Raw genomic sequence first — 11,462 nt, forward strand, 5'->3', positions numbered from 1 at the left:
ATGGACTTTGCAAAACAAACCTAACAGTCTCCAGGATCGGTAATGGTTTGCCTTATGGTGTTTATTTTATTTTATTTTGTTTTACCTTTTGCTCGATGCAAGTGTTTAGGATTTGTTGAAGGCAGGTTTTGTTTTTCTTAGTGAACTTGATTGTTGTAGACACCGCGCTAGCAGGCTAGTGAGGCGCAGTAGAAGCTAATTACGTTAGCACTGGCTTGATGAATAACTCTTGTAGAGTGAGGCTCGGGGAAAGTTTAAGAAAACTCATAACATGAAGGTTTGAACTGGAGAGGCAAGGGTATAAACGTACTATGCACTCCGTAAACACGGGACTTTGTGGTTTGAATGGTTTGTGGTTTTGGTGAGCTGGAAGGTGTGCAGTGCTATTACATTACACGTCGAATCTTCTGTTTACGAAAACGGCGAGGTTTTAATGAACAGCTTCGTATTGCCGTTTTTCCCCGAGCTAGCTAGGGGGCAGGTGAGAGAGAACAAGGAAGTGGCCAGGCACCTGGCTGACCGCATCGTAGCTTTTAGTGGAGTCAAAGTCCAATCTCGGCTTATCAATTTCCTATTATGTTACACCTGAAACGCCCATTCTCGGTGGACTCTTGGCGCTTCCAGGTGTTCCAGCGCCTACGGTGTGTGCTTGTGCTTTTAATTTCGTTCATTTTAGTCACTGTTTATTGTTTCTGCAGCTGTCTTTTGATGTGGTTTGCCAGGTAGAAGGAGGAGAGAGACGGGATTTGTGGTGCTGGTTGTTGTGGTGGCGGATCAACGGCAGCCAAGGACAAAAGCAAGAACCTGTTGTGTAGGTCTGGACGGGGTGTGGTAAGGTGGCTGGCTGGAAAGGCAGGCGGGAAGGTGTGCTGGTTCCTTCGTTATTCTGCCCCTTGTGCAGACGCTTACAACATAGACGTCTTCTCAATTTACTGTTTTACAACTTTTTTACAGAGGTAAAACAGTAAATTTCAAGAGGGAGCAGGTGTGTGTGTCCCTGTTTAGAGTGAGCTTTCAGTTTGCTTCATGTGGCTTCGTTGTGATGTTAAGAAAAACATTAATATCACACAGACCAGCATAAGTTAGTGTTTTCAGAGTTGATCTAAAGTAACTGGATTGTTGATTTAGTTTGATACAGTCAGCTGATTGGACATGCCTGACATATTCCTGTTCATACCCTGCGGGCATATCTGTTTGAGTTTGTTGGGGCAGAGATGGAGGAGATTGTGGACAAGTTTGAACAAGTTGTTTGCTGTGATTTGCCTTCTCCGAAAGATTTAGAAATGAGGGACAGGAAAAAAGTAAAATCTGAAGTTGGGCACTTCTCCTGCTCCTAACCATGTTGTCTGTGGAGGCTGAAGTCTTGCTGCTCAGCCAGTTGTTTTAGCCAGGGCTATCATTTGTGAGTCTCTGTAATGACGGGCTTTCAGAGAAATACCATGGGTGTGTCCCTTTGACTGACACACACACACACAAGCTGGGGTTTTCTTATATTTGCTCCTCCTCCATGTCTCCCCACATGTCTCTCTCGTCCTCAGTCTATTTCCAGCAGTCACACCTGCAGTCTGTTTTTATTTAAACTTCAGCTGGGTGTGCATGGGAGATGTGTGATAATGGGTTAAATCAGAGTGTACAGGGTATGAAGCTGTGAAGCAAAACAGCCATACAGCACCCTCCCTCTGTGCTGGTGGTTATTTTCTTGGAAAGGTTGAGTTTGGTTTGCACGTTTATGAACCTCATGACAGCAATTTAGAAGTGATTGTGCGCTTGTTTGCGGTTCACTTGTGGCAAATCTTTACCAATGGCTGAATATTGGATTTTAGTTTGTGTGACCATTTTTTAGTGAAGCAGTTAAGAGGGAATATTTTGCCCCATGCATGATTTCTGTGTTTTCTGTTAGTGATATTGATTAAAGCTAAAATTATGTGGGTGAATCTTGAGCAACCTTTACAGGTAGGTTCAGGGATGCACTGATTGGAAAATTGTGGTCCTAACGGTACAACTCTTTAACAGCATTTGGCTGACAGTTTTGTATCTTTGTAATCTTTCCCACCCCTGTTTGTGTGAGAGAAACAAAAATTCTCGATTGTTAACATTTGAACATTTAGCCAATGTGAAGTAATGTGACACAACAGATAAATATCGGCCACTTGAGATGGGCAAATATCATCTTTTCTGGATTCAAAAAGCTCGATATGTCGGGGTATCCAGAGGCTTAATTAAATCTAGCACTATCACAGAGCACACAGCAGAATATGATTATTTGATTACATTTAGTTGACTCACGATAAAATCTAATTTAATTTATAAATGTTTGTTGTTGAATTTAATGACTTCATAGCAGCCAGTTGTCTAAACTTTGATGACTTGGGGCCAGTTTAGGGAGCAAGTGTTTGAGTGAGTATTTAGATACTGTTTCTAAGCGGTCAGTGGTAGTGCTTGGAAATTAATTCATTTTTCATTTCCATCCCATTTTGGATTCCACAGATTAATTAAACAAGACAAAAGAAGTTCTGTTTTGCCCTTCAGCACATCTCTCTCTCCTGTACTTTTGCCACTCCTCTGTGGCAGGTTTATTTCAGTTCAGTTATTTATTTATGTAGTTTTTTTCATTCCAGTTCTAATTAAAGTTCAGGGATAGTCACTTAATTAAAAAGGAAAGTGCGTTCTTTTTTTAAGTTTAATAAATCACTCTAAGGTCTCTGAGTAATTGTGTTAAATGCCAGTATCAATGAAAATTGCTGTACTTAGGACTTTTGCCATAATCGAGCAGCCTCAGTTTGTTCAGAGAGTGGCCTTTTGATTTATTGATTTGGTTTCTTTTCTAGTTACCAGCTCTATTTATTAATTTCAGGAAGGTTTAGTCAGCTTTGGTGAGATGGAAAGACGAGCTAACGCAGATGGAAATGATTCTGTTCTGTGACATAAACTAGAGCTAAAAGAAGTTTAAAGTATTTTTTTCCACGGGTTTCTTGTCTTTTCTGGAATTAGCATGCAGGCTGCACTAGTTGTAGAGTATGTTGTTGTTCAGTTAATTACTAATTAATTAACTGACCTCTACTGGCTTTGTATTAAACCAAGCAGGTAGAGGTCACTCCTCCATCTGTTTTATATGATATAAAGTTAATGTGTTGGACTCAAAGTGTGTTCTTGGAATTGTTAGAAATTTTCTTGACTTTGACTTAATAAATAACAAATATGACAAAAATAAATATCGTATTTGTTGATACCACCTTATACTATAAGTAGAGGTAAGTGATATGTAGTTATGAAAGTAATGCTGCTTTTGAGACTAAGCAGTACAACAAAAATGTATTACAGTGACTAATGGCATCCTATCAGTATCAGGGTTTTTCCTGGTTCAAAATGAGTCTTTGAAGGGCAGCTACACATGCAACCGCAGTTGGTCTGCATGTAGTTAACACAAAGAGTCTGTTACCCGATTTAACAGACGTCTGTGCTTTTTCCTGTCATTTTTAGCCATTTGGTAAACAAAATATTATTTTATGCGTGATTAAATGAAACCCCACCTGCCAAAAAAATTCAGTACTGAGTTTTTGTTTTTTTCTTTTGGGGCAAGGCCAATAACTCCCAAGAACTGGTGTTATCATATCTGTAGTCCTAGCTCCAGCTTCACGTCCACATATTTGAACTTATTTGCTCATTTTTAGACTCGAGCTGCAGTTAAATGGCCCTCCGCTCAAATGGGGCTGCACGTTTCCTTCTCACCAAGAATAGTACACTGGTATTGTGCAGATTGGGCAGCTGGCCTTGTGGTGGTCCCTGCAAAGTGTGTGTGGGTGTGTGTGAATGTGTGCTCTCCACAGCGTGCCCACGCTGTACACCACATGGTGGGCTGTGTATACGCGTGTGTGTGTGTGTGTGTGGAGAGGGGGTGGTACATGGTTTTACTTTGATGGGAAAGGTGGTAGTAGTTGGATGAGAGCCAAGGCTACACAAAAAAAGGAAAAACTAAACTAACACACACGGGCCAAATCTCTGAGTGACCATTCAAATGAGGCTGAGTCAGCAGAGCATTTGGCCAAGCCACAACAGCATTTTACCAAAGCTTCACCTCAGCTGTGTGTGCGCACATAGACAGGGACAGGGTGTATTTCAGCCTGCCACAACCACCAGTGACTAACTCCCTCAAATAGCCGTGATAGCATATGATAATAAGGCAATTCTCCAGACTAACAAACTGTTAGCAAGTTTGCAGTGAGTAGTGGACACAAACTGTGTGTGCGCGTGTGTGAGTGTTGTGTGGTAGCTCTGGCTGAGTAGTAAGTGGTTTAGCAGTGTAATTCCAAGTCTATCCCATTAGCAGATACAATTTAGCGTTGCTGCTAATGGCCTTACAGTAGATTACAAAAGCATAATGGCCAGACTTTAAGTGGCAAAAGCCATTAAACTTTAAGAAGGAACTACTTCCTGCCACAAGAATGTTAGTGGTGTGGCTCTCATGGCTGTAGAGGCCGTGTGCATCTGAAAGTCCATTACACTGAAGCTCAATCTTCATCAGTGCTAACAAAAAGTGTAGATGTTTTTGACAAAGCCTCAAAGAACATCCTAAACCATGGCGTTATCTGGTTTTTGTGATGTTAGTTGATTTCCATTTTCTGTAATGCCGGGTTCAGATAATTGTCAGAGTTTAGGCAAGTACATAGTAATAATATATAATATGACGCCTTTTTGTGTCTGTAAGACATGACAGACTGCTCCCTGAAAATAAACATCAGGAAGGAGGATGTAGCAACCACAGTGGTGTGTTGTACCATTTTACAGTCCCACCGAAGAGCAACTTTCCGTTCGTTATGGTTCAGATCAAATTATGATCACATGATGAGGCCTTTAACCATCCATTCATTTATCCATTTTCTTTCACTTTCCTGGTTCAGGAGTGCTGGAGCCTATTGCTGCTGTCATAGGGTGAACAGCAGGACACACCCTGACCAGGTTGCCAGGCTGTCACAGGGCTAACACAGCTCTTGTTATTATTGCCTCTAGGGAAAAGTAAGATATGAGGCAAATTCAGATTCTAAAAGCTGATATGTGAGGTGAACCACAGCTCATCTATAAAGTTCAGCGGAGTGGTGCAAAAAGATCCCTACACTAAAACTGTTGAGGCTTAGAGAAACAGAAATGGCTTTCTGACAAGGATGTTGTTACCCTCGAGACCATACAGCATTACCATCAATATTTTCCATGCCCGTTGGCTCGCCTAGTCTCCTGTTACCATTAGTTGTTGAATGTTGCTGCTTGGTTAGCACTAGAAATACCAGTTTGTTAAATTAATTATTTGCTTATTTGATCAATGTACGAAGTTCTAAGACGTTGCACACCTGTCTCTCTGTGATACCTTGCTCTGTAAAGAAGCAAGGTGGAAAGTAGAACTGAGGACAGAAGCTTGGTTGTGGGTTTCTAGAAATTTAGAAAATGGACACTGGTATTTAGGCTGAATGAGAGTAGACTGAGAAGAAAACAACTCGACTGGAGCATCGTTGATGCACGTTATGTTAACCTGCAAGGAAGGGTTCTGGTGCTAGCACTTTGTGTCACACACTGCACACACAATATCACATTAGTTTACAGTCTTACGCACAGGTTAAAGTATGATAATCAGAACGTTTGGAATGGGTCTTGACTATATGCACAATGCATGTATGGCAGATGTTTAATGTCGCTTAGTGTTGACCTGTTCTCTTACTTTCAAACAAGTCGACTTGATTTCCTTTGTATTTCTAAGGTTTAAACATCTAAATTTATTTTGAGGAACATTGAACAGTTGGGATAAAAAAAACTGTGAAGTAAACTAATGTACCAGGTAAATGTATCAGGTACCTCTGGCAGAAACTCTGACACTAAAACATCTGTTAGTTTGTGAGCCCCGGACGCCCTGATTGGGTTGTAGAAAAAAAACAGTGCCTATGCTCCGTTTCCAAGATTTAAATGTTTGTCTGGGGGGGAAAACATTGTTGTCGAAGACAGATGAGAGCGCACAAAAGAAAGAATGAAGGGCTCCCTTTTTAGGACAGCTTCCAACAGCTGAGACAGGATATGACACGCTAAATCTTACTGTGGAATGTATGACAATGGCAGGACGTGTGTGTGTGCATGTGGTTTTTTTTGTGCGGCTCATATGCGTTTGTTCAGAAATGTGTCTATTTACTTTTCCAGGGAACAAAATTAAACAGCATTAAATTTGCCTAAAGCAGCTGCGTATCTGTTTGAGTATTCAAGGATAAAAGCAGTGTCAGCCGGACTCACTTGCCACCTTTATTTAGTCTCTGACCCACATACACTCACACACTCGCCCTCACACAGATGTGAACACACACTTGTGCTGGTGTAAGTGTGCGCTCGGGCTTTTGACTGGAGCCTTTGTTTGCTCCAAGCGTCTTGTATATTTGGATGGAGAGCAGATTTGATCTACATGACTCAGTGAACTTTGAGGTACAAAACAGTTTTTGCTCTGGGTTGGAGAAGAGCCACACTCCTGTCATCTCGTTATTAGACAGACACTGCTGAAGCAATCATCTCCTAAATTCCTCATTCCTTCCTCACCAGTGTCCCTGCTGAGGGTCAGCGTCTCAGAAAAAGGACTTTGTCATTGTCCTAATTTGGGCTAGAAGGACCTTTCCTTTTTTATCTTGCCTCTGTAATTTAGGCTTAGGTCATCTGTGGTTTTTCATGATGCATTTCCTTCGTAAAGTCCAAGTTTATGTTTAAACCCCCCCAACAAGTTTTGTACTTACTTTCCTTTGCAGCTACAGCTTTTTTCTTTGCTAGCACTTTTCTCTGTTGCTCAGGATTTATTGCTTACATAAGTAAAAGTTTTATATAAATCTGTTGGTTATTTTGAATTGTATGAGCATGTTGCAGGTTTCATCTTTACTTTGTCAGACAATATTATTTATATTCAAGTAACTGGTAAACCCACCATGGTTGCAAAGTTAAAAGCACAGTAGGAGCAGCAGGAAGTTCTAGTTAAAAAAAATTATTTACATTTAAAGTCTGAAAGCAATTCAAGCTTATGTTTCTCTGAGATTCTTATAGTGTGACTATTAATCAGATTGTGGCAGAAATAGACTTTAACATTGGAACTTTTTTTTTTTTTTTAATGAAGCAGGATAGTGAATCAATAGCACTAAAGAAGCAAACATCTTAAACTGAGCTAGAGACTCGAGCAAGAACTAAAGGCAGTTTTTTATTAGGTAATTTGTGTATGGGAAGCATCCCTTTAAGACTTCCTTCAGGATGTCTTTGGTAAGAGTAGCAAATACCTGCATTGGAGTGGTTACTTCGGAGTGAGGGTTTTTATGCCTTTCCACTGTAAATGCACATGTAATGAGGGCAGATGCAATGAATGTGGAAAAAATTAGATGATTTTAAAATCACACTTACTGTTGTAAAAAGTGTTTTTCATGTCTCAATATATTGTCATGTCATCTCTTTCTTTCTTTTTTTACGACTCACACTTTAAATGAGACATATTTTAGCAAAGATGATGCTTTATTTTAGTTACAAGTGAGTGGAGAGGCGGGTGTGTTACACTTGGGCTTACAGTTTCAGCTTTTTAATAACCTTTTAGAGTATACATGCCCTTTGAGGGTTGCTATTTTAAATTGTTTGTTATGAAATCATTGTTTTACTGGTAAAGCTGCATGTGGGGGATTAACTAAAACGATTTGGAGCCCCCCTTGTTTAACACATCAGCAAACTGGCAAAGCATAGTTTGCTTTCCTATAGCAATATTAGCCCAGGCTCCCTTTAGAGTAACTGTGTAATAGACACAAAGGTGGTCAGTCAGAATTGGAAAAGTGGCAGGGTCTTGTCCCACAATCCATACAATAATTTAACAGGTAAATTAATGAGGTTAAATACAGAGGACTTTTCTAGGTAATTTGCATGTATTCATCATTGTCATGGTAGTATTGAACAGTGCTTTCACACATGTTGACTTTTTCCCTCGTCAGGGATGCAGGCCTTTCTGTTATCTCCTTGCTGTGGAGGTCACACCCTGAGAGTTTTAAACACCTCAGGCTTTTTAAATTTAGTTTAACTTGCTGGCGTGACTCTTGTCTCATGATATCTCCCCTCTCTGCTCTCACACTCATCTCCCTCTTCCTTTCTCACTTCATCTGCATTTTTGGAGTGAGGAAGTGCTAACAAGCTCCACACGCTGCAGCTGAAAACACGCTGTAATTCTCTCTCTCATCATGCATCGCGCTTATTATTTTTAACCCAGCACAGGAGTAGGTGGAGGGGAAAAAGGAAAAAAAAAAAAAAAAAGGTGATGGGAGCTTTCATCCATGGCTGCTTTGCTGGTTCCACCTTGAGTTTGAATTGAATAATCTTTTTTTTAATGAAATAAATATGCTTTCTTTTTACTGCTCATCCTTGCAGCATTTCTCACACATGCTCTAACCTAATCACGTTTTCTCGCTCCTGTTCCCTCGTTGATCTCGCCTCGCTTTGCCTCCCTGCGTCAGCTCCAGCTGCTTTTTAGCCTCTAAATATCAACTTCATTAGCACTTTCCAGACACACTGTGCCAGCTCTTCTTTTTATATGTTTTGTACTTGGGTGATTCTGTCTGTTCTTTGTTAAATCCTGGTGTTGGTTGTATCTCATCTTGCTCTCTGGTGTTGACTCTGTCCTATCCTTTCCTGTCCTGTGCTCTGCTCTCAGCGTGTGAATGGAGCAGTGTGCGAGTACGGCCTCCCTGCTGGCCTCGGTGCGGGAGCAGGAGAGGCAGTTTGAGATGCTGAGCCGAGCTCTGGAGGAGGAGCGGAGGTCGTGTGCTGGCACCTTGCCCCGCCCCCTCCCCAACATGCAGGTAACACCAAACAAACCCCGCCCTACCACCACCATCCCTCACGCATTGTTTTCCATCGAAACACCCCTTGGATTCATCTGTAATCCGAGCGAGTTTCATCCTCACGGTCACCCCCATCCTCTCTGTGTGGACTGGGGTTAAACATACCTCCTCTCTGGGTTTAATCTAACTGGACTCTTGATAACTGCTTGAATTCTGCTTGAGTTTTCAAACTTAAGCTAAGTCAAACGAAGACACCTTTCAGTAAAGCCTTCCGAGGAGTTTACACCTGCTGTTTCTCCTCGCAGTTTTTACTCACACATTTCCTCCTATCATCCATCTGTCCTGTTCTCCATTTCCTCAGTAAACCACCCATTCCTCATTCAGCATAAGTCTAATCATCCTCATCATCATATCCTTCCATCAACCTTACAAACCCAATGTGTTTGCATGCAGAACAGTCTTATTTGATATTTTGTCTTTGTTTTTTTTCTTGATTTGTTTTGGGTTGAATTACAATTAAAGTCTGAGAAGACAAACAAACAAAAACATCTTTATAAATCCACTATTATTTTTTAACAACTTACGTAATCATTTTAAATATTGTTCATCCTAGTATTGGCCAAAGTAACTATGCCAGTGAGACTAACGCATTATTACATTTATCAGACATCTCAGGGGGAAGATAAAATAAAAAAAATAAATACAAATTATAAGTTGTTGCAATGTTTTACAAAATAACTGCAACTTGTTTCCAGAGTTGCCAGAGGCGTCTTCCTGTTAAAAGGGAGTTTTTCCTTCAAACTGTCGCCAAAGCATTTGCTCATAGGGGGCCAAGTGATTGTAGGGGTTTTCTCTGTATTACTCTAGGGCCTTTACCTTACAATATAAAGGCATCTCTCTGTTGTTCTGATTTATATTTTTAAAAAAATTTGAAAACCATCCATCCATCATCTGCTTATCCGGGGGCAGGTCATGGGGGCAGCAGCCTAAGCAGCAAAGCCCAGACCAGATTTTTCTATTAGAAGCCCATTCTGAGCCCATTCTGGGCTTCTAATAGAAAGACATATAAATATAAAAATTGGATAGTGTGCTTATTTAGCCTTTAGAGAGCAGTGGAAATTTGTAAGAGAGGGGATTTCCAGAGTAGCCTGTGGATATCAGTTATCAGTTAATGTTTGCAAATGCAAGATAAACTGACAACAGCCTTTGCTTTCAAGATTGTGTTTTAGCTAGTCCATTAGCCTTTACGTGTCCAACTCCAGGCCTGAAGGGCCGGTGTCCTGCAGGTTTTAGAGCTGTCCTTGATTCAACACAGCTGATTTAAATGGCAAAATGACCTCAACGTGTCTTGAAGTTATTCAGAGGCCTGGTAATGAACTAGTCATTTGATTCTGGGTGATATCTAAAACCTGCAGTTTAGAGCATTTTTTCTGAATATTAAAATACTCTGCTGTCCCTCCAAAGAAGTTTTGGGTTCCACCAAAGGAAAGTTATCAGGATGAGATTTTTCTTTAAACTATCTGAGGTCTACTTTACTCAAACTAAAAATAAATGGTCCAAAATAACAGGAAAATTATTTATTTTCTCACTTCAGGTAACTTTGACCTTTTTCCTTAAAGGTAGACGGGCTAATCATGCTTATACAGAAGCTTATTGTGATCCAGGAAAACCCCTGTTTACCTGCATACACCCAGACTCTGCTCAAAAATAAAGAGAGCAGAACGCTTCCTGTACCAAAAAATATGTCTTACTTAGTATGCAGATGTGTTTTCTGTTTAAATGAATATTTCATTTTGTTATGCCAGAAACAAGGCTTCACCTTTGCAGTAACAACCAGCAGATTTCATATGAGACCAATGCCCTGCCTGGGCCGCAGTCAGACTTTGAGTCAGAAATTCTCTGTAAAACTGTTGATTTCCGAGAATGATGCACTCACACACCTTGAGTCAGTTACCTGTTTCAGAGTGACTTCATGCTCTGAGTTTACCTCACAGATGCCTACGCTCACTCATTCTTTCGCTTTCTGATTGTACAGCCATTAGCATGCCTGAAAGAGCAGGTGTGTCCTTGCTCACACTTTTTGGCCCTGAGGAGGCCTTTGCAACATACCAATTAAACTTGGTCTCTTCCTTATTTTCCTTCTGTCTTTTGTCACTGTAGCATGTTGGCATGCCTTCAGTGGGACACTTCTCAGTCCCAGGCTAATAAAGAGCAGTGTGTGTCACAGTGACAGCAGAAGAGAACTGTAGTCTGTTCTAGTTCTTATCGCTGCTCTGTGTTTCTATAGCCCAGAGGCTTTCAACATGCCTCTGCCACTTTCTCAAGCCAGCGCACTACAACCTCAGTCTTTACTGACAAGTTCCCACACGCTCGCCTCTGCTCGGTACTTTCTGATCTTCTCTCTGTCTGAGCCTTCATCACAAGGCTGTTTTGCTTATCTACGTGTTGCCTGTAAGAGCTTGGCTGCAGTTTTATTGCACCTCTAACCAGCACATTTTTCAGCATGGTGTTCACATCTTTTCTTGTGTAAATTTGAGACTACGGCTTTTCTATCAGTATGACGCATATTTCTAAATCAGAGTTGAGCAATTACCCTCCTGGTTGTGTCCTTGTAGTGACTACCTGCTGTAGTAACAGAGACAG

At 40.9% G+C, this 11,462-nt stretch overlaps 1 protein-coding gene across 1 annotated transcript in view; it reads left to right on the plus strand.

The window, feature by feature from the left end:
* ctnnd1 (catenin (cadherin-associated protein), delta 1) overlaps positions 1-11,462 on the plus strand; it is a 36,575-nt gene that overhangs the window by 340 nt on the left and 24,773 nt on the right. The window contains exon 2 of the mRNA XM_013911929.1: positions 8,690-8,837. Within this exon, the coding sequence (XP_013767383.1) occupies positions 8,697-8,837 (141 nt within the window). The 5' untranslated portion in view covers positions 8,690-8,696. The remainder of the gene's footprint in view (positions 1-8,689; positions 8,838-11,462) is intronic.

Source organism: Pundamilia nyererei, unplaced genomic scaffold, assembly GCF_000239375.1.
Source record: "Pundamilia nyererei isolate P.nyererei 1_Seehausen unplaced genomic scaffold, PunNye1.0 scaffold00075, whole genome shotgun sequence".
NCBI classification, from domain to species: domain Eukaryota; kingdom Metazoa; phylum Chordata; class Actinopteri; order Cichliformes; family Cichlidae; genus Pundamilia; species Pundamilia nyererei.